Source organism: Sphaerulina musiva (assembly GCF_000320565.1).
Source record: "Sphaerulina musiva SO2202 unplaced genomic scaffold SEPMUscaffold_12, whole genome shotgun sequence".
NCBI classification, from domain to species: domain Eukaryota; kingdom Fungi; phylum Ascomycota; class Dothideomycetes; order Mycosphaerellales; family Mycosphaerellaceae; genus Sphaerulina; species Sphaerulina musiva.
In genome coordinates, this window is record NW_016017394.1 from 605,932 (window position 1) to 629,656 (window position 23,725).

A 23,725-nucleotide genomic window follows, 5' to 3' on the forward strand; every position below is an offset into this window, starting at 1 on the left:
AAGGAGATGGAGGTAGTGTTGGCGGTGGTGGTTTTGTCGAGGTCGAGTCGTCCCGGCGGGAAACTTTCCCCTCGGGTGGGACGCGTTCAAAGCGCGCGACGTGTACACCAATTAAAGCTCGCTAGCTAAGAAACTCAATCACGTCGTCTTTCACTTCCATCGCTACATGTACCTTAACAGTGTCCTATACCAGACACTGCAACATCAAATGGCGACTGCAGTGACTCTGCTTCTCGCGCCGCTGGCCATATGGTTTCAAGCTGTCAATAATGCAGTCAAGGAGCCATATCTGGTATGTACTTTCAACCTGACGATGGGCTACAAACCAGGTAAGTCAATTTTCTCACATACTGTGTGCAGGACGAAGTCTTCCATATTCCCCAAGCACAGCACTACTGCGCAGGGAGATGGGATATCTGGGATCCCAAGCTCACGACTCCGCCGGGCTTATACTTGATCTCATACATTGCAAAGCCCCTTTTGGGCTGCGGCGTCACGTCGCTGAGGGCCATTAATGCGATATGTTTGGTGGCCCTACTCCTGATGCTCACAGCCACGTACAAGGTCAGGAGAAGCGCGAATCATCCGAAGATGGGATCTCGTGTGAGGCTGCTGGCTTATCACAGTTCTCTCAATATTGCCCTTTTCCCGCCACTATTCTTCTTCTCGGCACTCTACTACACAGACATCGCCTCGACATTATCATGGGTGATCTTCTACTGGTACTTTCTGCGAACCTTGTCCCGCGATGGCTTTTCTCTTGTGGAATCGACAGTGCAGGTCGTATTGGGGGTTGTCAGTCTGTCTTTTCGACAGACGAATATCTTCTGGGTCGGTGTTGCTCCGGCTGCACTCACATTAGTGATGGAGTTGGATCAAGGACTGAGCGTGGTCAAGCAATCGATGTATAGGCGCGCTGAAGGCTTTGGCGACTCAACATGGAGTGTGGCCAAGACCAGCTGGAAGATGAGCGTGCTCTATGATCCTCCCGTTGGCGATGCGTACATTGAAGGTTAGTTAATCGTGAACAGCAAAAATGGCGGAGAAAAGTGTGGCTGACGTGCTTCACAGACTACATCCGGACAGTGGTATCGATCTTTGCCTGCGGTCTCAAAGCTGCCACACAACCCAAGCGCATTCTCCGTATCGTCCTCGTTCTATCGCCATACCTCACTTTAATCACCATATTCCTCAGCTTCATCATCTGGAACGGTGGTGTAGTCCTCGGCGACAAGTCTAACCACGTCGCAACCGTCAACCTTCCACAAATGCTCTACATCTGGCCCTTCATCACCTTCTTCTCCTGGCCACTCCTCCTCCCGCGCTTCCTCATGGCCGCCTTGGCGCTCCTCTCCCGCATCGGACAACTCGCGCACCTGGAACCCCTCCTCCTCTTCAAAAGACGCAATTTCCTCCCTCGACCCCATCTCATCCTGCTCTTCACCCTCCTCGCCCTCGCCATCATCCACTTCAACACCATCATCCACCCATTCATGCTTGCCGACAACCGCCACTACGTCTTTTACATTTTCAAACGCCTACTCCGCCCGTCTTGGATCCGATACTTGGCCGCGCCAATCTACATTTTCACTGCTTGGGCCTGCATTGGATCTTGCGGAGAAAATCCTCCACAATTCAATATGAAAATCACCAAAGAAGAAGAAGAAGAAGAAACCAAAAGACAGGATTCATCATCTCGCTCTGCTGCATCTACCACCACCACCACCACCACCAATGATGATAATAAAAACAACAACAACAAAATCCCCAACGGTCTCCAAACCCCCGCAAAAATCTCTTTCACACTCATCCTGCTCTGCACCACCGCTCTCACACTATGCAGTGCACCCTTAGTCGAGCCCAGATATTGCATTATCCCCTTTGTAATGTGGAGGATGCATTTACCCCTATATCATAATCATCACGATGATGATGAACAACGAACGACGACGAGAAGTGAGACAAGACAAATCGGGACGATGTCTCCTTCCTTCTTCAAAACACACACATACAATTATGATTATCGTCTCATATTAGAAACCATCTGGTTTCTGCTGATTAACACTGTAACGGGATATATTTTCCTCAATTGGACCTTTGAGTGGTCGAGTGAGAAGGGAAAGGCGCAGAGATTTATGTGGTGAGCTTCAGTTAGTGCAGAGGGAGCGTGGTGTTGTTGTTTGTTTAGGTATGTACGGGGATGATAAAAAAAGAGTCTGGACATGTGACTGTGTACCTAGGTAGGTATCTGTATAGACAAAATGAAAAACAAAAACGTACCTCCTGACTTTTCGCTCCCAACAGAATCGAATTAAATGAAATTTTCATTCGTGAGAATCATTTCTTTTTTCTCTCTCTTTTGTTATTAGAGCATGACTACCTACTCTGTACTGCACGCGTCTTCTGTCGATATCTCTTCTTCTGTGCAAACTAAAAAAAAACAACTGGTTCATGCCTCTTTCGTATTACTATTGCTAGCTAAGGTGGCTAACCAGTGCTTCGAGTGCGCGAAAAAAGTTATTCGCCTCTACCGAAAACACACGCTCCTGGTATCTATCTCGAGACTCGATGGTATTCCTTCTCACGCCTGCCCCTTGAACACAGTTCCTGTGAAGGAAGGTTTCATCTGAGTGTTGTTGTGCTGTTACCCGTATTTCCTTTTACAGTTTTCCCTGGCGCAGTGTTGTCTCCTCCGTACAGAGTTCCGCTCCAGCACATATTGCATGTCGCTCAAGCTTTTGTGCAGGACAAGCCCATCAAACTGATGATTTGTTGGATCAGACTTCGTAGGAGACCATGTCCAGCTTATGTTTGTATGCCAATTCCGTCCACTTTTTAATGCAGGCGTGCACTTCCTCCTCAGAATCATGCTCGTAGTACGAGGTGAAGTCGGTTCGGAACGTGGCTCGCAATGGCATAGTCGCGTGATCTCGTCCGCAATGGCGTCTAGCCTGACATGCAGGACAACGCAGCTTGGCCGCCAACCGGGAAGAGAGGCAATAGAGTATCGCAAGGGCCTCTGCTGGCAAATGAAGCCCAAGGGCCTCTGCTGGCGACTGGATTGCAGAAAACGTCGGTTCGATTTCATGGACGCCAATGTCTAACATAAGTCGGTAGAGGTCCGAATTGGATGGCAGGCGCTTGTATGCTAGTTCCTGATCCTTCACGTCTGGCCAGAGGTAGCTTCGGGGCTGAAATTGCAAGGCTTTCAGCAGAGCGACGTCCATGATGGCGTTGCGAAAAGCTTTGGTGTCGTATCTGTCGCCGAACACGTAGAGTTGGATGATGACCTCCCAGGGCCAAGTCACTGGGTTGGAAGGATCATCCTCATCATCACTGTGGACAAGATTGACTTCGTACCGGCACTGCTTGGGCTCATGGGGTAGTGGCTGCCAGAAAATTCGCTGCGTGTACAGCCAGCCGATGAAGCACTGAATTCTATTAGCAACATTCTTGCTGCAGTGTTGGCTCATCGGGTGCTGTTCGTCGTGGCCAATATCACAGATACGCGCACTTAAGCATACCTCGAGCACCCATTCCGCTACATCACTGCTCAACTCGATGAGGTGTTCTCTTCCTTCTTTGAAAGTCTCTCTCCTGAATGCGGATTCGAAGTATGCAGATTTGGCGCAGAGCAGACCTCGCGGGACTCGAAAGATCGAGTCATTGTCCTCGATACGAATAATGAGCATCTGCGGGTTGTAAAGATCGCTGCAAATTAAAGGTTAGTCCAGTTTGCGCCGACCTGGCTCTTCTTTTATAGCCGACTGACCTCATGTGGATGTCTGCCATGATTTCGATGGGGGTTGTGGGTAGTAGACAGTGCTGGTGTCGTTGTTGTGGACGGTGATGTGCGATGGATTTGAGAGCGAGAGAAATCAGTGCGAGGATTTAGGCAGTCGCCAAGGCATGCAGGCGGAAAAGGGGCCTCACAACTTCACTTCACAGCTCTATCCACACCTCACTACCACTGAAATGGCGGAAGCAGGAATCCCTGCGGTAGATCGAATGCGGCTGACAGCTGGCGTACTTTCGATGCTGCGGGCTGTACGTTCGTGGGCTTTGCGACAGTCTTGCACGAGAGTGATCAATGTCCAACCTCTTCAATACACGTAAAGCTTTCCTCGTTTATGGTCATATCGTCGCCGTGAGATATACAGGCTGCCTGTGTCGTTGCCAACTCCATTGCTCAGTCCCGTTATGCATACATACCCTCGATCGTCCCCAGTGAGTCCTCTAAGTAAGCTTCTGCTTGATGAAGAAGGCGCGCAAATAGCTCAACTGCCACGCGCAGGTTACACCCAACACCGCAATCTGTACCAATGTCCACCTCACCACCCTCGAGTTGACATTCTCACTCTGATCTCTAAACTCAGCTTCCCTCTCACGCTGGAAAATCTGTTCTCGTCGAACATCTTGCAATCTAGCATTCAGATCCTTGACCTTTTGCGCTACCTCTCCCAACTTCTCCTTGTCGCTGCGTTCGATTTGTGAAGTCTCGCCGATGGCCATGTCCAGCTCAAATTTGACAGCTCCGACATGTTCTCCGTGCCGATCGGGAGCGTTAACCTTGTCAAGGTTGGTGGGTGTAAAGCAGAGACGGTGTTGGCCCGAGTCGGCGGCTGTGAAGGTGAATTTGCCGTCGGAGCGGCCACGCTGGGAAACGATGCGATGCTCGTTGTCGAAGACTTCGTCGACGCTGATGAAGACGCCCTAAGGATGGTGTGAGAGGTGCACAAAAAGAGGGTGGAACGGGGAGACTAGTAATACCATGTCTGGGACGGTCTCGTACTGCATCGAGTTGGGGCGATATTGAGTCGCCTTGTAGTGGCCTATTCAGGCGTCTCAGCATACATATAGGCAACTCTCCCGATCAATGCTGCCGTCTCTAGTCTGCCATACTCACCAACGACCAATGTGTCCTTTGGAAGTTCCTCGAAGAAGCATTTTTGCGTTGGGCCCTCGATGAAGAAGTAGAGGGCTTCGGCACAGCTCATGAAGAGCGCAAGACTGCTGAAGATGGACCTCATGGCGGCAATGTGCAAGAAGGAGAGTGGGTGAGGTGGTTGTGATGTCGCGAAAGTCTCAATGTGACGCTGTCGGGACGGGATGTCATTCACGATTTGAGAGTTCCAACTGGCGTTCTGGACACGCGAGCCATATCGCGCAGGGGTGAAGTCGGGGTCCAGCGTTTGCCCAGACACTAGAGCCGGAACGTGATGGCGGCGGCGGCCCGGTCCTGCCTCCATCCTGCGGTTGGCGGCGTCCCCATCCTCCCACCGCCATCCTCCAACAAAATGCATCTTCACACGACAAACACTGCTATATCAAACACCTCTCGACCGATCGGGAACCATGGATCCCTTCGGCCCTACGGCGTCGATTTCAAGCACTCCGCCGCGCAATCACGGCATTATAGTCATGTCGGTCAGGTATAAGTAAGGTGCATATGTCTTCTCCTCTTCGCATCCCTCATCCCATTTTACTTCACTTCCCAGACAGATATGGCCGACTCGGATTTTGCCACCAACGACTCTGCCGGTCAGAAGCCGATATACAACCTCTTTAGGTCCAATTTCACGCGTCAACACGAATACGGAGAGCTCATCGCCCACGATGCGATTGGCAAGCTCTTTCCAGACAAGCACATTACTCCTGTTCCTGACCACGACGCCAAACTTTTCGAATACGCAGAGGCAGGCCACGCAAAGGCGAAACTTCTCCGCGATGAAGACGACTACCTTGCCTTACGCAGCTACTCTTCTCCTGTTACTCGTATGGAGGCCGGAGACGGTAAGCTCGATGAGGTGATCCTATTTGGTCTGTACGAGTATGAGCACCGAGGCAACTCCTTCAGAATATTCTGTGCCCAATGGTACACACAGTATTCTTATGGAACCATGGAAAAGATGAACTTCATTCTCACGCCGAAGAGCGACGTGGACGCCCAGTCTCACTCTGATATTGCCGACCAACTGATCATATCGGCTGGAAAGTGGACCGCTCAGCTTCACGATGAAGTTTATGTCTTTGACCAAAGTCAATGGTCAAAGGACAAGGCACTGTGGGCTGCAGTCCAGACCTCATCGTGGGACGATGTGATACTTGACCCAGACATGAAAGCCAACATCATCAGGGATGTCACGGCGTTCTTCGACAGTCGTGCCGTTTACGAAGAGTACAATGTGCCCTGGAAGCGTGGTCTCATCCTACACGGCACACCTGGATGTGGTAAAACCATTACCATCAAAGCTTTGATGAAATCTCTTCAAAGTAGAAACGTCGTGTCTCTTTACGTCAAGACCCTGAAAGGCTGTTCAGGAGAGCAGTCTTCGATCCGTCAGATTTTTGCCAAAGCTCGGATCATGGCACCGTGCATGCTCATCTTCGAAGATCTGGATTCTATGATCAACGACAAGGTCCGAAGTTACTTTTTGAACGAGGTCGATGGTGTTCAACAGAATGACGGAATACTCATGATCGGAAGCTCCAACCATCTGGATAGGCTTGATCCTGCCATCAGCAAGCGTCCAAGTCGCTTTGATCGCAAATATCATTATCCATTGCCCAGCGAGGCGTCACGGATTGCATATTGCAACTATTGGCGCCAGAAATTGGAGAAGAACGGCCACAACGAATTTCATGACGATATCGCCAGCGTTCTTGCCCAACTCACTGAAGGATTTAGCTTCGCTTATCTCAAGGAGCTTTTCGTACAGACTCTGCTCGCCATCGTTGGTGGTCTCGCGGACAGAGATGATGATAATGAAGATGAAGACTGTGACCATTTCTCCGGAGCTGCGAAGGACTCTGAGCCATTAGAGGCTCATAGAACTGCTGCAGTTGAGGATCCTCCATACGAGACAAAAGAAAATGCTCGTTCCAGAGAGATTACATCTGCCAGACAGATGCCCGAGGTGATTATACCAAAACACCTTCAGAAGAATACTTTGATGCGAGTATTGCATAAGCAAGCTAAGGTCTTGTGGCGAGAAATGGACAACACTACCGACTAGATCCGTGAGAAACCAAAGGCTGGGATAAGCGCCAAAACTGCAAGAGGCGAGCAGTGAAAGCGCAGACATGTAATTCGCTTCACATCTCATCAGCAGTCCCGACAAACAGGCATTGCATGCGGCTCATGGACCCTTCACAACAAGACATTCACACTGTTGTTCGTATGGACTCTCCCATGGGCCGCAAGGTGGCGACCAGGTGGCATGCTCATCACCCAATACAATACAATACAGGGAACCACGGCATTCTCGGCATTATCATCACAGTCATCAGAGCTTCCGCGGGATGTATAATGTCTTGGCGCAAGGAAGCAGAATATCATCTATATGGTCATTATGTGTAGACAGAGTAATAATCACAATTCCAGCTTCTTCTTCCCATACTCGTCAGTCTCACTCTCCACAGGTCGAACTTCCACCCCAACCAAGACCTTGGCGCCATGCATCTCGACATCTTCCGCCGTCTTGACCCCAGCCTCCAACGCAGTCAACTCGGCGCCAACCCCCTCGGTCCTAAACTTCCTAAACTTCCACACACTCACCCTCTTCTCAAACAACTCATCCAACTCCTCCAAACTCCTACGACTCATTTCCGGCAAAAAGAACGCCACCCACACAGCCGCAACAATCGCAAAACTCCCCCACACAAATCCAATTTTCCCCCCTAATCCCGCATACCCTGCATCCTGCAAATACGGACTAACATATTGAATCAACAAATTCACCACAAACCCCCCAAACGTCGCAATCGTCATCGTCCGTTCCCTCAACGCAGTCGTCGGAGCTTCCGCGCACGTAATCCACACACAACCCGCCCAACCCACCGCATCAATGAAGTACCAAAAAAATATCGCCGCCAACGTCCCTTTTTTCACACCCTCCGTCTGCGGTGCAAACCCGGTTAAACCGCCCACGCAAAACAAACTCGCGGCTATACAGACCGAAGAGACAAACATGAGGGGTCTCCGACCGATTTTATCCGCGATGATGAAAGCGGACGCGTCGGCGAATAACATGACAATGTATAAATAAATTAACATTTGGTATTCGTTTCCGATGCCGATGGTTTGGAAGAGGACGATGCTGTATGTTGTCATGTAAGAATTTCCTTGCGTGGGTTGCAGAGCTTGCACGCCGAGTGCGATGAGGGTGCGCCGGAGATTGGGGCCGCGGAAACATTCGGTGTAGGAGGAAGTTTGATGGAGGGATTTTTGGAGGGAGACGCTTTGGGAGATTAGGGAGACTTCTTTTTCGATGACACTGGGTGGGTGGCCGCGGCGGAGGTATTGGAGGACCGCGAGGGCTTCTTGGTTGCGGTTTTGAGAAATTAGCCAGCGCGGGGATTCGGGGAGAATGAAACCTCCGATTGTCATTATGAGGGGGATGATGAATTGTAGGAGGATGATGAGTCGGTAGGCCCATTGGTCTGTGCGTTCGTTCATGGCCCAGTTGACGATTACGGCGATCAGGCCGCCGAAGAGGAGCATGAATTGGTAGGTGTTGACGAAGGAGCCTCGGAGAGAGGCTGGGGCGACTTCTCCTTGATAGATGGGGATGATGCTGGAAAAGAAAAATGCATCAGTCTCTTTGAACCTTTTGTCGATATGAAAGGGTATATCCACCCATCCCTCAAGAGGAAAAGTGCGAGAGAAAAAAGAGGGCCCCGAAAAGAAGAAGATTAGAAAAAAAGAAAAAGAAAAAAGAAAAAAGAAAAAAAAAAAAGAAAAAAACTCACTTGCAAATAATCCCCATACTCAAAGCATTAACAATCCTCCCCCCAACCAACTGCCAATAACTCCTCACACTCGTCGCCTGAATTAAAATCCCCACCAACCCAATCCCCGCCGCCGTCCAAAACGCCCGAATTCTACCCCACCGATTCCCCAAATACCCCGCCAGAAGCGCTCCACACGCGATCCCCGCCGTCGGAGTCCCCGACCCGACAGATTGCCACGAAGCGGGGATTTTCCAGGTTTGAAGTGCCACGTCGAAGACGCCGAAGTCGTGTTGGAATTGTGGCATGCCGAGGAGGCCGGACCAGTAGTTGAGGTCCAGGCCGTAGGACATGCCGGCGAGGGAGGCGTAGAGGACTGTGGTGAAGAGGGGGAGGGTGAGTTCGCGGGAGAGGTCGGTGCGGGCTTCGTGGAGCCAGTGGAAGACCATTTTTGCTTGCTTTTTTTGTTTTTCTTTTTTCTTTTGGATGGTGGTCGTGGTGGATGGGAAGTTTGAAAAGAGGAGAGTTTTTCACCGAGTGCTGCTACACACACAAGCACACTAGGTATGTAGTAGGGAGGGGAAGTGGAAGGATTGGAAGTTTGTAGCTTGGAGTTCAAAGCCCTTATAATACCCGAATATCTTGCTATCTTGTACTGTCTGCAATCGATATGATCAACGCGCAAGAGGCGGGTTGGGCATAGGCGAGTATCCTTGTCAGTCTAATGAGCCCTGCTTCTCCTACTATACATTTCATCAGCTACTGCCATGTGTGTGTGTATGCTTAGATTGTTAGCAGCCTGGCTTATACAGTCTTGTCTGAAATGGTCTTTGCTGGAGTATTGCTATCTCACGCACTCACAATATGCTTTCATGGCGAGTATTGACCTGTATGTCATTCAGTACGACAGACATGTTTTGCTCTTTTGCTGTAGTGAGATGCTATCTTGAAGCTTCGATATGCTTGGCCGCGGGCCAAGTCAAAAGTTGGGGTCGCTCGACTCCCTGCAAGATAGGGCATAGAGCTTATCTCAGTAGTACTCAGACTCGTTAGTAGTAGATTGATAGTACCTGGTAATTTCAAGCCCCTCCTTCTAGTGATCCATCATGCTGCGCAGTTTCTTGCATGGTTTCTTTCGGAGTCTCTTCCAGGTCTAGCATGTTGCACTACAATCTCGAATTCTTTCTTGCCATTTGTAAACCCTCGATGAGAGTCTGTAAGCCCGTGCCAGGTTTCCTCGTCTCAATGCTGGCAGTCCGTGGACTCATCAGGTATCCATTCACAGTCTCAATGGCAAATTGATATCCCCTTTCGCCGTCCACGCGACAAACAAAAGGGCTACAGGGTCTGGAGTATGCCAAGTCGGCAGAGGAAATCTTGCTGCTATCGAGCACTTTCCATGGCCCTCCAAATTTGACTCGTAAGGGAGGTTTGCCAGTACATGCTCGGTAGGTCGTCGTGTCCCAGAGGTCGAGAAGGCGTCCATATCGCGAGACTCTGCCAGCTGGCCAAGTCGTCCAATCAACGTGCGCATCTTCACTCGTAATCTTGGGAGCGTGCACTAGGTCGGCCTCATTGACCTCGCTGGCACTGTCGGCTTGCTCGGGGTGTAGGAAGAGACGTTTTGTAATGCCTTCTTGCAGCATGGTGGCACCAAGTGAACCCAAAAGTTCAACCAAACTGTCCACTGACGCATCTTCGGGAATGTCGATGCCGGGAAGTGGTGTCTGGGCGAGGATGTTGCCATGGTCGAACTTGCTTGGATGCATCGTCTGTAGAGTGACACCAGTATGTGTTCGTCCTTGAAGCAAAGCATGCTGAATGGGAGCAGGACCGCGAAGATCTGGCAAGAGTGAGGGATGGACATTCAAGCCGCCATACTGTGCAGCATTGAGGATTCGTGGTGGCACTAGAAGACCAAAGGATACGGCCACGACCAGGTCAAAGGGCGAGGGGGGAGACCAGCGTTGAAAAGAGTCGATTTGGTGGAGGGGGAGTTCTAGCGTCTGTGCCACGGCCTTGATCGGTACTGGAGGGAGTTGGGAGTCAGCTTTCTGTCAGCTCAGCTTGCTGGAGCCCAGCTCAAGTCTCTTCCCCTTCCATACCTTGTTGCACCTTTTTGAGACCTCTCCCGCTGCGCTTATCAGGCCTACATATCACATCGATGCTGCTGATGACTCCCGGCTGCTCCTTTTGTAGCCGATGCAAGGCACGCAATGAATAGTTGCTGAAGTCGTCCGAGCCACAGAACAAGATTCGTAATGGTTCAAAATGATGTCTGTGGGATATGGAGAATTTCCGTGGTGCATTCACGTTGTGGAAGACAGCCGTCGCGTGACTGACAGGCCGTAGCGACGACCTAGCAGCGCAGACGACGAGTGCTCGCATTACACTGCGATAACTGTTATAGAAGTAGTATTCATCACCTCCATGCTGCGGGAGAGGGCCGCTCTTCAAATTGATCTTCGTTTCCTGTTCCCGTTCCCGTTCCCGTTCCCGTTCCCCAGCTTTTTGTCTGGACACTCCCGTCCTTCCCGCTGCGCTGACTTTGCCCCTCCCCCTCCACTGCCTAGGTCCACTCCATCCAAGCGAATGAATGTCAAGATGGTAGAAGGTAGCTGTACATACCTGTACAGTACATACCTATGGACCATGTTGATGCCTCTCAGATCATCGGCCTTGTGGCGAAATGGCCAACTACCTACCTCCTACTGTACCTCCTCATTTTCATCCCCGGCTGTCACGACAGAGGTGCCGAAGTCGCGTCGGGAGTCACGCGACCAAACATGCCATCAGCTGACAGGCACCCTTGCCGTAGTCTACGAGATAAACACTAGGAGGTAGGAGTTGGGAGGTAGCAGATACAGGTACATACATGATGTACCTACCGTACCTCTCTGTACAGTACCTAGGAGGTAGGAGGTAGGAGAGGAGGTAGAGGTATGAGGTAGAGATGGAGAGATGGAGATGAACAACGGTTCGATCGCGACGCGCATCGGGGGCCAAATGGCATCGCGTCCGAGAGGCACGTCTGGTCCAGTCCCACTGTCCACTGAACGTCTTTTCCAGGCAAAAGGTGCATGTCTCACGCCCAAGCACAGCTCCAGCTTGGTTGGGGATGGGAGATAAGAGGCTCTAACTGGAGTGGGATTGGGAGTGGGAGCTTTACGCCATACAGTACCTTAGGAGGTAGGTTAGGTAGTTGGTAGGCTCTCTCTCTCATCCCTGGAAACCGAACTGAGCAAATACAGGTACGTCTACATCCTAGGTACAGCTACCTCCACTCCCTTACTGCCCTCGTGACGCATTCCCTTCGGAGGCCATGACTGGAACTCTTCTTTGTCCTTCTACCTGAGCGGAGGAAAGAGCAACCGAGAGCTACTTTTAACACCACCTTCATTCGAACCTCAATCATCCTTCCCTCCTCTTCTTGATCTTCAATCCCACACCCACCTGTTCACCACCCAACACCACCCCACCATCAGCAATCATCAAACAAGTCAATCAAGCCCTCTATCCACCAACACCTCCCATCACATTCAACAGTAAGCCTTGCACCCGACCGCCATTGAGGCTGTGAAGCACCTTCTGCTGCTGCTGCTGCTACATACACCTCACGCCAATGACTCCCACCAGCCTCAATGACCGCCTTCACCCAGCTTCATACCACAAACACTGACTCCTCTCCCAGTGACTCGCACCCAGAAGGCCAACAACCGTGACCACGTCGGCCTCGCCAATGGCACTGCTGCTCCAGAAGAGCATCTTCCACGCTACTTTGCCAAAGCTGGCCATGACGGCGTCAACCCGTCGAGCACCAAGAAGCAAGGTCAAGGCAGAGGCAATTGGTACGTCTTGATCTTGTGTCCTCTTCTATCCAGCACGACCTCGTCCGCCGCTCTTTCCTCTTCACTTTACTTCTTCACCTTCTTCTTCTTCTTCTGTCTCCCCTCCATCTGACGTCACTCCTCACACCACCATGCATTCGAGCTACAACTGACGTGTTTTGATATGTAGGGGCACTCCAGGCTATACCGAGCTCGATGATCTTCCATACAACCTCACCAAGCCCAAGCGTCGCTCCAACTCGACCTCCATGGCCGCCGGCCACAACCTCTTCAAGACCAAGTTCGAACAGGCCGACGAGGATGCCGTCGAGTACGACGAGGACATTCATGGTCCAGATCACGCCGAGCTGGAGAAGATGAGCACCACTAGCTCCGCTGGTACCATTGAAGAGGAGGATGAGGTCATGGAGTCCAAGTAGGCGGCTGCAATACTTGAAGCAAGACGCTGGCTCTGTATGGCTCAACCAGCCTGCGACCATCCATACTCGTGTGACCAAGTCTCTACGATGAAGTGGGGTGGTCTGCAACTTCCACAAAGGAATGACTACAACAACAAAGCAACCATGGCATGTATTAACAAACCTGCTTCTTCGCTGGCGAGGAGTGCTCTCATCCGGCAGCAAATAAAGCGGCTCTGGTCGAGCTTGCTGTCCAGCAGAGCACCAGATGTCAGGAATGAAACAAGTGTAACATTATCGTAAATGTAACGAACCGTAAAGCGTCTGCAATTCTCCAGTGCCCCAATTGACACATTTTGAATCCGCTTCAACATCAACAGGCGCCTGTTGGTATGTGTGAAAAGCCAGCTGCCCAGTCTCATGTTGTACACAGGCTGTATACACTATTGACAGACTGACGCAGATCAGCACAGCAGGAATTGCCATGGTCACTTTGCTTTGACAACATGATATGAACAAGGGTGAAGGTATACCCAAGAACGCACACCTGTCGCGCGAAAGCCTTCATTCGGGACGAAGCGAGATCCCACTCGAGCGCAGTCGCTACCATGTTTCTCCATGTGATCCACTCCCAACGCCTCGCTAATCATCCCACATGATGTTCTCCGCATAGATGCTCTTCCGCCCAGCCTGGACCGGCGTGTCTACGTGAGCGACTTCCCTTCTCGGTGTGCCCAATGAGTCACTGTAGTGCGCTGGTGTTCCCATCCCGTCCGAAGCGATGGAGCGATGAAAGCACTACTTGTCATGCCCATTCGCTGGAGAGGAGATGTCATTCTGCTGCTCGGAGATGGGCACAATGAGCTTGTTGTTCACAATGGGCAGTCGGCTTCGTGTGCTCTGCCTCGCAGCCTGTGCCATGAGAGCATCCATCACCACCAAGGCCGCCATGGCTTCCACAATGGGCACCGCTCGTGGAATCACACAGGGATCGTGTCTGCCCTTGGCTTCGAGCACGCCCTCCTCCTCGTCGTATGTGGTAGTTTGTTGAGCTTGACCAATCGTGGCCGGAGGCTTGAAGCCGACGGTGAAGAAGATGGGCATGCCATTGGTGATGCCGCCTTGAACGCCACCAGAATTGTTTGTCTTGGTTGTCAGCCTAGGCCGGGAGCTAATGGGTTGCGATGCTCCGGACACCGAAGGAGCCACGGCGGGAGCCTTGATGAAAGGATCGTTGTGTATCGAGCCTGGCATCTCGCAACCGCCAAGCCCCGAGCCAATCTCGAAGCTTTTCGTGGCAGGAATACTCAGCATCGCATGCGCCAGTTTGGCCTAGACGGCCGTTAGTCTCTTCGATCTTCAAGATCGTGCGCTCATGACCTGTTGAACCAATGAAGGCCTGTGGAAAAGGACTTCTTACTCACCTCCATTTTGTCAAAGCATGGCTCGCCCAGTCCAGAAGGACAATTGCGAATGACGCATGTGACAGTGCCGCCAATGCTGTCGTGCTTGTCTCGATACTCGGCGATCAGGTCTTCCATGCGTTTTGCGGCCTCCCCATTCGGACATCGCACAGGGAGGAAAGAGTCCACCTGCTCTCTCGTGATGCCCTCCAGTAGATTGAGGAACTCCGGGTTCGTCGAAGGGCTCGGGTGCGTCCTCGTGGAGGGAAAGAGATGCTCATCTCCAACACTGTTCGTGAATGCGACGATTTCAACGCCGTATGCGACTTTCAGGTACTTCTCGGCAATCGCTGCAGCAGCGACACGTCCAATGGTCTCACGTGCTGAGCTTCGTCCACCACCAGATGAGGCTTTCACGCCGTACTTCTCCAGGTAGGTCCAATCCGCGTGTGAAGGTCGAGGAAAGTCGTCCATGGGCCTCTGCGCCTTTGTGCCTGCCTGCTGCCCATTGAAGCTCGCGCCTTCCTTGCCGTAATCTTTTGGTCTCTGATCTTGGTTCATGACTCGCAGTCCAATGGGTGTGCCCAGCGTAATTCCAAACTCGGTGCCGCTCTGAATTTCAACCATGTCTTTCTCATCTCGCGGGGTCGTAAGAGCGGACTGGCCCGGTCGTCGTCGTGTCATTTGAGGTTGAATGTCTTTCTCCGTGAGCTCGAGCCCGGGAGGCACACCGTCCACGATGCAACCCACCGACTTTCCATGAGACTCGCCGTAGGTTGTCACCCGGAAGTACTGCCCAAAGGTCGACATGATTTCGATCGGTGTGTAGTCGAGTGTTGCGGTCGGTGTCAGTCCTGTATGCGTGCGTGTAGCACAACGGAAGAAGGTGTGTTCGGGGAAGCACTGTTCACAAGTGTCTGTTCTGTGACTCTCAAGGTGCTCTTTGTGGTGCCGAAAGGTGGTGTGACTACTGAAGTTCAATGCCAACGTGAACTCCTAGGTAGGTAAGACTCACCACGGAGCATTGGCATTTTTGTTTGCCCATGACGACACCTTTTACGAGTGGGACGACACGTGACGGGAACGTCGAGACGGCATGAGCTCGTTCTGGGAGGTAGGCGGCACATCCATGTACCTAACCTTAGATGTATTAGTTCTTGTTCCATGGTCTCACGCCAGCAATATCGGTCTTGGCATCAGAATGGGCCGCCAGCTCGCTTGCTTCCTCGGTACCTAACTTAGTGACCTTACCTATAGGCTATACCTCCCGTCAAGGTACTACATGTACATACACTACAGAGCTCTACTAACAACATCATCAGAAATCATCAGTCCCATTGGCTACAATTCTGGCCCTCGACCGGCCACAGGTCCAGCCCTACGCAGCGACAATGAGCAGTCTGACTTCCTGTTGTCTTCCTGCTACCAATCTATGCCCATCTTCACCTGTCGCACACCGCCGTCCAGCGTGCTCATCGCCAAGATCATGCATAGACTCCCTATGGCAGTCGTCAGATCGAGTCGGCATATGCATGTCCGTGGCGCTGGGCCATATCTCGCAGCCACACTCCTCTCACTGCGGCTGAGCCTCGCGTGCATTTGCGGCCTAAAGAACACTCGTTATTCGTGGTGGACATGGATATCACTTTTCAGCTGCTCGTCTCTCAACCAACGCTGCAAGCGAGACTCGAGCCTTCGCCATGAGCGCGCAAGGTTGTTTGTACGACCTGTCGCCATGTTGCATAAATATTGAATCGGATACAGCCCCGCCAACTTGGTTTCTGTATAAGGCAGGCACGATCCAGGCGCTCTATAAATCCATCGAGTACAACCACTCCGCTTGATGCACGTTGATTGTGTCCGCATTGTACAGAGGACGCAGCCTTGCAACAGCCTACGCCGCCGTCACGCTTGGACCGCATTCTTTATCGCCGACATGCACTTGCTGACTTTTTTCTTGCTCGGCACCATCTGTCGACATGCCCTGGCCTTCAATTATCCTGTCTGTTGTCGCGAGGCCAACAGCGCCGAACGACTCTTTGACTGGGACAACGGCACAAACACGTACGCTCCATTAAAGCAGCCGTATTCAACATGCGGACAGGTGTACAGCGCCAACATTCCCCCTGCAAGGCCCATATACATCACTTACGAGAGCTGTCGAGCGAATTGCCGCGGCTTCGACTTGACAAAAATCAAGGAGCTCAGCATATGGGCAGCTCCGTTCATCCAATTCATCATGTGAATTCCCATCAATACTTATACATGAGATGTCGCATGCTGATTGGTTGAACAGTCCTGCCATTATCTTCTCACTGTCTATACCACGCGGAGAGCTCTTCGTGCCAATATGGAACTTGCACGCATTGTCGAGCTCCGCCAGTGGGATCCCCGGAGCTGTCGGATATCTACTGGGAGATATTGCATATGGTTTGATCCTTGCGATTCTGACTGCTATCGACACGATCGTCTGGATTATCGTCATACTGATCTTGGCTGGCCCAATGATGGTGTCCGGCCTGACGGAAGCACTACTGGACATCAAGATCTTGCATGCAATATCATCTAACAAGCATGCACAGCTGAATGATGAGTTAAAGCTTAGCAACGAGTCGAAGCTCAAACTGATCCTGAGTGTGGTAGCCGGTAACTTAGTCCTACCAGATTTGATATCACCAAAGAGACATCATCGATGGAGCTCACTCAGTGGTATTGCAGCGGTGAGCGACGCTTGGACCAGCGAAGCGTTGGGTAGACTCTTGCCACAAGCTGCGCCAGCTCGTCGACTTGATAGACCAGATGCCTTGGAAGAGATATCGAGGTCACTGGGCAAACAGCAGGACGCAAGCATACGACAAGCACAGCTGCTATATCTTATGAGCGCACAAGGCGATTTCGGCGCTATCGTCGGTGCGCCGGTAGCTTTCTTCTTGGGAGGCTTCATATACAACATCGTCGACCTGCTGGGTAACCCAAACTACCAGGATCCCGCAGTGACGCTGGCCTTTGGGGTGCAGTGGATGATCGTTGTGCACGTTGCCATTGTCAGTGGATGCTTGTTTGCAAGCAACAATCCGAGCGCTGTCTGTATTCTCAATGGCTATCCAACACCTCCCGGGGCTACATCATCATCATCATCACGCACGATTTACGAGACCCGTTTTCAACCTGTATCGATGCTGCAGCGGGGCTCGAATAAATTGGGTTGGCTGCGTACCATTGCGGACCGAGGGGAGGACCAACGACTCGCACTTCACCGTGTCAAGAGGAACGTCCGAATACGAACCTATGAGTACTTTGCGCTCATCATAGTGCCCACTATGATATTGATCAGTCTACCATCAGCTGCCGGTGCGGTAGTAGCCTGGAGAACTCCTCCTGTAGGTTGGGGATGTCGCTCACTAACGCTCGTCTGCTATGCCGCTAGCCAACTGTTCGTTACCATCCTGCACGAGCTACGGGACCATGCCGAAAAGACGTCGCCTGTCTTCCCCCGGGGCCCAATGTCGAAGACTGGTTGGAAGAAGCTCCTGCTGAGCTACCTGCTGCGGATTTGTCATATGTGCGAGATATGCTACCGCTGGTCACTGCCAGTATTATACTGGACATTATGCTTGTTCACACTATTCACATCCCTTGGCGGTACGATACTGCAGGTCATGGGAGTTTACCGGAACTGTCTTTGCTACATCAACACCCCGATGTGGACTCGTCTGGATCAAGCGTTCGTGCAGGTTGCGTCTGATACATATCGGCAGAGACATGCGAGTCAGAATTGGATCAAGATGGGGTTTGTGGCGATTGGATCCATGACATTTTTATCATACTGTGGCTGGTGGTACCAGAAACTCATCCGAGCGGAATATCGAAAACAAGTCGAGAATCTATATCGATAAGTCGACGGCAGATCAAGGCCATCGCGGCATCTCGTGCCGCAGCGTGGTCGCACAACACGCCTCGGACTATGTACTCACCCCCTGGTCAGCTCGGTGCAAACTCCTTGAGGAATCCAGTCTTGCACTAGCTTGCTTGTCAGGAGAACCTATCACCGAGAGGTATTCGCGCAAGATCTACAGCTTTTGAGAGTCTTTGGTAAGCACTTTGCCACCCATGATATTTACTGCCTGGAGCAGGAGCAGCAGGAGGAGGAGCAGACAACAATTCGCCTGTGTGACTGGTCGGCCAGCTCAGACAGCAGCCGGGAGTGAGTTCTTGGAGTATCTAGAAAGTCGTGGTGAAGATGCAGTCCATTAATACCAGACCAACATCGTGGTATTCGTTGTTTTCTTTTTGACTATTTTCACGAACTTGAGGCTTGAGCCTAGGTCGAAGATGTGATAAGCATGGCATGAAGTTGGTAATATGGAGGACCAGGGAGCGGCCAACCTAGATCTCACCCATGTACATGTACGACGTGAACTTATTGGGCGGGGTCGATGACCAGGCGAGGCGTGAGAGAAACTGGGAATAGGTACCTAGGTAAGTATTGTTATTAAGGCACCTTGTTGTCGCTCGGGACGCAGGACCGTCTTGCCGCCAAGATCGGCCTCAAGTGGATCAGGATTACAGGACCCACCACGCGATAGGTTAAGGTGTGGGCAACAATCACAGCAACGAGTGCCTGAGGCTACAGTATGTATGGCTTCATACAATGAACAATGTCTTTTCCGACTCTTTCGGATCAGCCATCGGCCCTTTCACACGACCATGTGTATAGAGTACCCCACTCCGCCCCGCCCCGCTCCGCTCCGTCGACGTGCGCGGTACGAAGGGCCGACGATACGATGGCACGCCCCCATGCCATGTATGATGTGCTAGTAGGAGGTAGCCTAGTAGGTACAGTAGTAGGTATACCGCACAATGAATACACTCGGCCCTGCCCGGTATTTTGATACTGCGACAGACTTCACTTGGGTCCTTTTAGCTTGACCGCCCGCTTGGCACTGCCTCCTCCTCTCCATCTGCCATAACTGTACTCTCTGCCATACTCCTCCTGGATTTCCCTCCCATGATTTGATACACTCTCACTCTGGTCTCCAACACACCATCGCTCGTACTGTATACACTGCTCAACCTCGTCCCAGACTCCACCATCATGGCGCCCAGATACAAGGACTTTGACGTCGAACAGGTCTTGTCCCAGCTCACGACCCAGGAAAAGATCTCTCTCCTGTCGGGAACCGACTTCTGGCATTTGGCGGGTATATCACGACTTGGCATCCCGGCGATCAGGACATCAGATGGACCCAATGGTGTGCGCGGCACGAAGTTCTTCAACGGTGTTCCTGCAGCTTGTTTGCCTTGTGGTATTACTCATAGACACCCTGTCCAGACCTCGTCGGATATGATGGCACGCAGCTGACTCTATCAGGCACTGCCCTCGGAGCGACATGGGATGTCGATATGCTCAAACAAGCCGGCGAGCTCATGGGCCATGAAGCCATTGCGAAAGGTGCTTCTGTTCTGTTGGGGCCTACTGTGAACATGCAGCGCTCACCACTCGGCGGACGAGGTTTCGAGTCGTATTCGGAAGATCCAGTGCTGGCTGGTAACCTCGCTGCAGCCTCAATCGCCGGCATACAGTCGACAGGCGTGGCTGCGACTCTCAAGCACTTTGTGTGTAATGATTTGGAAGACAAACGCATGGCAAGCAACAGTATAGTGTCCGAACGAGCACTTCGTGAAGTCTATCTGATGCCATTTCAAATTGCTCAGCGAGATGCAAAGCCCTGGGCCATCATGACTTCATATAACCTGGTCAATGGTCTCCACGCCAGTGAGAATCCCAAATTGATTCAGAACATCCTAAGGGAAGAATGGGGCTTCGATGGCCTGGTCATGTCGGATTGGTTCGGTGTGTACTCCACAACAGAGGCCATCAAAGCGGGTCTCGATCTGGAAATGCCGGGGCCGGGAACAATGCGAGGCAACCAGATCAACCTCGCTCTCGTCTGCGGTAAACTGCTACCACACCATCTCGACGCAAGAGTCACAGAGGTGCTGAAATTCATCAAGAAGCTGTTACCACTCAACATTGAAGAAGGTGCAGAGGAGTCGACGGTCAATACACCCGAGACTGCAGCTCTCCTGAGATCGATCGCTGCCAACAGCTTGGTGTTATTGAAGAATGAAGAACAGCTGCTCCCATTCAAGAAAGACAAGACAACTGCTGTCATTGGGCCCAATGCCGAATTTGCTGCCTTTTCTGGTGGCGGATCTGCGTCACTTTTACCCTACTACGCGGTCACACCCCTGGCCGGCATCAAGTCCAAGGTGCCAGATGTGCAGTACGAGCTGGGAGTCGCAGCGTGGAAGCGCTTGCCACTCATTTCTCACTCTGTGAAGACAGCAGATGGTCAAGAGGGACTATATGCTAAGTTTTACTTCGAACCTCCGTCTGAGAAGGACAGAAAATGTTTCGATGAGCTTCTGATCACCGACACGAACATCTCACTCTTCGATTACAAACATCCACAGCTCAAATCGCACCTCGTGTACGTCGATATCGATACTACATTCACTCCCGAGGAGAGCGCAGAATATGAGTTTAGCTGCTCTGCGGCCGGCACCGCTCAAGTGTTTGTGGATGACAAGCTTGTGGTAGACAACAAGACAAAGCAGACACCAGGAGACTCGTTCTTCGGAGCTGGAACCCAAGAAGAGATTGGTTCCATCAAGCTCGAAGCCGGCAAGACATATGCCATTCACGTCGAATTCGGCTCGCTCCCGACGATCACATACCACAAAGAAGGCGTCACGGCGTTTGGCGCGGGAGGAGTACGTCTGGGAATGTATCGCAAGATCGACCAAAAAGTCGAAATCCAGCGAGCTGTAGAGCTGGCGAAGAAAGTAGATCAAGTAGTCCTCGTCGCTGGACTCAACTCCGACTGGGAATCCGAAGGCTATGATCGCAGCCACATGGACTTACCCCCTGGATCCGACGACCTGATCACAGCCGTCCTCGCCGCCAACCCCAACACGGCCGTAATCATCCAATCCGGCACACCCGTCACCATGCCCTGGGCTGACCAGGCCAAAGCTTTAGTCCAAGCCTGGTACGGAGGCAACGAGACGGGCAACGCCATTGCAGATGTCATTTTCGGCGACATCAACCCCAGCGGAAAATTGAGCTTGAGTTTCCCCAAACGCAACGAAGACAACCCGGCTTTTTTAAACTACACCACGACCGACGACAATCGCGTCCTCTACGGCGAAGACGTTTATGTCGGATACAAATTTTACGAAAAAACTTCCAAGGAGGTCCTTTTTCCTTTTGGTCACGGTCTCAGCTATACGACGTTTTCCATGAAAGACCTCACCATCACATCCGACGGCGACGACGACAACAACAACAACAACAAAACCATCCTTCTCACCCTCTCCATCACCAACACCGGCCCCCTCGCAGGCGCCGAAGTCATCCAAGTCTACATTTCCCCCCCACCAACACAAACCAGCACTTCCTCCCAAAAACAACAACGACGAGGTCCTCTCAAAGAACTCGTAGGATTCACCAAAATTTTCTTACAAGCAGCAGAGACGCAGATTGCCAAAATTCAAATTTCGAAAAAATATGCTACGAGTTATTATTCCGAAGCGAGATGTGCGTGGGTGGCGGAACAAGGGAAATATCGAGTTTGGGTCGGGAATTCGAGTTCCATGTCGTTGCAGGGCAGTGGGGAGTTTTTGGAGGGAGAGGTTGAGGTGGAGAGGGAGGTGGTTTGGAGGGGGTTGTGAGTAGGATGGATCTATCTTGATTATCGAGGTAGAGGAGGTGAAGGTGAGGTGGGGTGAGGTGAGGTGAGGTACTTGGTCGAACATGTGTGTGTGTGGATACATGTATTGCATCGAATTTAGAGAGAGCACCTCAGTAAAGAACTGCCAACAGAAATTACATGTGACGTTATGTAATGAGTTGATCATCTATCGCAAATCGGGTATTCTTTTTCTTTTCGCGCACGATATTCCAAAAAAAAAGAAGAGAAAAATCGTCATCACATGCTTTTTTTCTGGTTGAAGAGAGAGGGAGAAATCCCGCCACCGCCTGGATACAGATTTTGTATCACCCAAGAAACGCCAATTTCAATTCCATCCCGCTCGCTCGCTCGCTCGCTCAAACGCAATTGCAAAAATGTGAAGAATGAACCACCGCGTCTTTCTCTTTCTCTTTCTCTCTCCGCCTACATAGCAGTCAACTGTCTCTTCCTCCTCTCCTCCGCAAAAACCTCTCTGCTAATCGCCAACACCCTCTCAAACCCCTCCCGTCCCTTCTTCGCATTCTCCTTGAACCTCTCCACACTAATATCCTCAATTGCGCTCTTAATCTTCTGCCACCCGCCACACAGCGCCACAATCCTCGCCTCCTGCTCAAACACCGTCTTGGCGTGATTCTTCGGATCGGGTCGATACACCACCTTCTCATGCACCGTCAACAGGTCACTCCACGTCATGTTCTGACTGCACATGGTCACTTTTTGCGCCGCGGGATCCACGTAGGAGACTTCGTAGACTTGGGAGGTCTCGCCGCTGCCGAAGAAGGTTTTGAGCCATTGCGGAGTCGCTTGGCGACAGGTGATGAGGCGTTCGGTGCGGAGGATTCCTGTGCTGCGGTCGAGCGAGCGCGAGAGCGTGTCGACGGCGATCACGTGCGTGGATTGGTCGTTCCAAGGGCAGTATTTCCGCCAGTTGCACGTGCTGACTTCGTCCCAGGAGTAGGCGTAGGAGTGAGTTGTGCTGAAGATTTTCATGGTGAGTGTGGTGTTGAACGCGTAGGTGTTGTTTGATGTGTCTGTGTGTGTGTGCACGTGGGTTTCGGACTGTGTTGTTTTCCGCGCTGTTTCGTGATTTTCGGCCAAGCAAAAGGCAAAGAAGGTGCTCGGCTCGTTCGGCCGGTGGTAAGGCTGATGCTGAGGATGCTGATGCTGATGATATGTCGGTATGCTATGTGTCGTATACGGTCGTAGATCGTGCAGAGGAGGAGAGTCGCGGGGACGGCGAGGTGGTGTGGGTCGGAGGGTGGTAGAGTCGGGTGGTGAAGGCAGAAGTAAAAGTACAACAAAAAGAAGGAGAAAGGTCCAGAATCCACCTCAGATGCTCCAGCTGATCTGATTCGGCCGAATAATTCTCTTCGGGCTGGGTCTCCACTTTTCGGCTGTGCGGAACGCCGCGCGGTTGGCTTGCATGTGAAATTGTGAATCGGACCCTTCTCTCCGGCAGTTGGCATCCTCCGTCCCTTGTTAAAAAGAGGTATTTTACATGCGCAAATCCATCACATAGGTACAAGTCCAACTCTACCTTGACGACTTCCATGGCAATGAACGAATGAATCCAAATGAATCGATGAATG

General features: G+C 51.7%; 10 protein-coding genes across 10 annotated transcripts; 4 read left to right on the plus strand and 6 right to left on the minus strand.

Annotated features, from left to right (window-relative positions):
* Window positions 1-208: 208 nt before the first annotated feature.
* Window positions 209-2,144, plus strand: SEPMUDRAFT_74073 (glycosyltransferase family 59 protein; the record flags this gene model as incomplete). Its single annotated transcript, XM_016910049.1, has 4 exons — window positions 209-292; window positions 361-528; window positions 592-1,012; window positions 1,072-2,144. The coding sequence occupies 4 exons, from the start codon at window positions 209-211 to the stop codon at window positions 2,142-2,144; spliced, it is 1,746 nt and encodes a 581-aa protein (XP_016756556.1).
* Window positions 2,145-2,777: 633 nt separating this feature from the next.
* Window positions 2,778-3,792, minus strand: SEPMUDRAFT_121217 (uncharacterized protein; the record flags this gene model as incomplete). Its single annotated transcript, XM_016901671.1, has 2 exons — window positions 2,778-3,711; window positions 3,773-3,792. 2 exons carry the CDS (start codon window positions 3,790-3,792, stop codon window positions 2,778-2,780), a joined length of 954 nt encoding a protein of 317 aa, XP_016756557.1.
* Window positions 3,793-4,095: 303 nt separating this feature from the next.
* SEPMUDRAFT_152097 (transmembrane emp24 domain-containing protein) lies at window positions 4,096-5,128 on the minus strand. Its single transcript, XM_016907241.1, has 3 exons — window positions 4,907-5,128; window positions 4,771-4,832; window positions 4,096-4,713 (listed from the first exon to the last, which is right to left on the minus strand). The coding sequence occupies exons 1-3, from the start codon at window positions 5,028-5,030 to the stop codon at window positions 4,237-4,239; spliced, it is 663 nt and encodes a 220-aa protein (XP_016756558.1). The 5' UTR covers window positions 5,031-5,128; the 3' UTR covers window positions 4,096-4,236.
* Window positions 5,129-5,633: 505 nt separating this feature from the next.
* On the plus strand, window positions 5,634-7,016 carry SEPMUDRAFT_20359 (P-loop containing nucleoside triphosphate hydrolase protein; the record flags this gene model as incomplete). Its single annotated transcript, XM_016908328.2, has 1 exon — window positions 5,634-7,016. A coding segment is annotated over one exon (1,383 nt), but the record flags the coding sequence as incomplete, so codon positions are not given.
* A 356-nt stretch (window positions 7,017-7,372) lies between these two features.
* Window positions 7,373-9,179, minus strand: SEPMUDRAFT_159334 (general substrate transporter; the record flags this gene model as incomplete). The annotated part of the gene is made up of 2 exons (XM_016907836.1): window positions 7,373-8,576; window positions 8,752-9,179. 2 exons carry the CDS (start codon window positions 9,177-9,179, stop codon window positions 7,373-7,375), a joined length of 1,632 nt encoding a protein of 543 aa, XP_016756560.1.
* Window positions 9,180-9,501: 322 nt separating this feature from the next.
* Window positions 9,502-11,128, minus strand: SEPMUDRAFT_152101 (Formyltransferase). The gene is made up of 2 exons (XM_016907242.1): window positions 10,836-11,128; window positions 9,502-10,759 (listed from the first exon to the last, which is right to left on the minus strand). Exons 1-2 carry the CDS (start codon window positions 11,116-11,118, stop codon window positions 9,897-9,899), a joined length of 1,146 nt encoding a protein of 381 aa, XP_016756561.1. The 5' UTR covers window positions 11,119-11,128; the 3' UTR covers window positions 9,502-9,896.
* Window positions 11,129-11,691: 563 nt separating this feature from the next.
* On the plus strand, window positions 11,692-12,997 carry SEPMUDRAFT_121222 (uncharacterized protein; the record flags this gene model as incomplete). Its single annotated transcript, XM_016901672.1, has 3 exons — window positions 11,692-11,806; window positions 12,422-12,578; window positions 12,748-12,997. 3 exons carry the CDS (start codon window positions 11,692-11,694, stop codon window positions 12,995-12,997), a joined length of 522 nt encoding a protein of 173 aa, XP_016756562.1.
* On the minus strand, window positions 12,184-15,351 carry SEPMUDRAFT_128789 (chorismate synthase). Its single transcript, XM_016902233.1, has 4 exons — window positions 14,401-15,351; window positions 12,748-14,308; window positions 12,422-12,578; window positions 12,184-12,275 (listed from the first exon to the last, which is right to left on the minus strand). The coding sequence occupies exons 1-2, from the start codon at window positions 15,187-15,189 to the stop codon at window positions 13,775-13,777; spliced, it is 1,323 nt and encodes a 440-aa protein (XP_016756563.1). The 5' UTR covers window positions 15,190-15,351; the 3' UTR covers window positions 12,184-12,275; window positions 12,422-12,578; window positions 12,748-13,774.
* Window positions 15,352-16,315: 964 nt separating this feature from the next.
* SEPMUDRAFT_159337 (glycoside hydrolase family 3 protein) lies at window positions 16,316-22,116 on the plus strand (the record flags this gene model as incomplete). Its single annotated transcript, XM_016907837.1, has 8 exons — window positions 16,316-16,620; window positions 16,676-18,169; window positions 18,225-18,359; window positions 18,416-18,583; window positions 18,903-19,011; window positions 19,097-19,142; window positions 19,464-19,631; window positions 19,712-22,116. 8 exons carry the CDS (start codon window positions 16,316-16,318, stop codon window positions 22,114-22,116), a joined length of 4,830 nt encoding a protein of 1,609 aa, XP_016756564.1.
* A 148-nt stretch (window positions 22,117-22,264) lies between these two features.
* Window positions 22,265-23,397, minus strand: SEPMUDRAFT_166879 (protein MSF1). Its single transcript, XM_016908268.1, has one exon. It carries the CDS (start codon window positions 23,124-23,126, stop codon window positions 22,560-22,562), a length of 567 nt encoding a protein of 188 aa, XP_016756565.1. The 5' UTR covers window positions 23,127-23,397; the 3' UTR covers window positions 22,265-22,559.
* Between the last annotated feature and the right edge of the window lie 328 nt (window positions 23,398-23,725).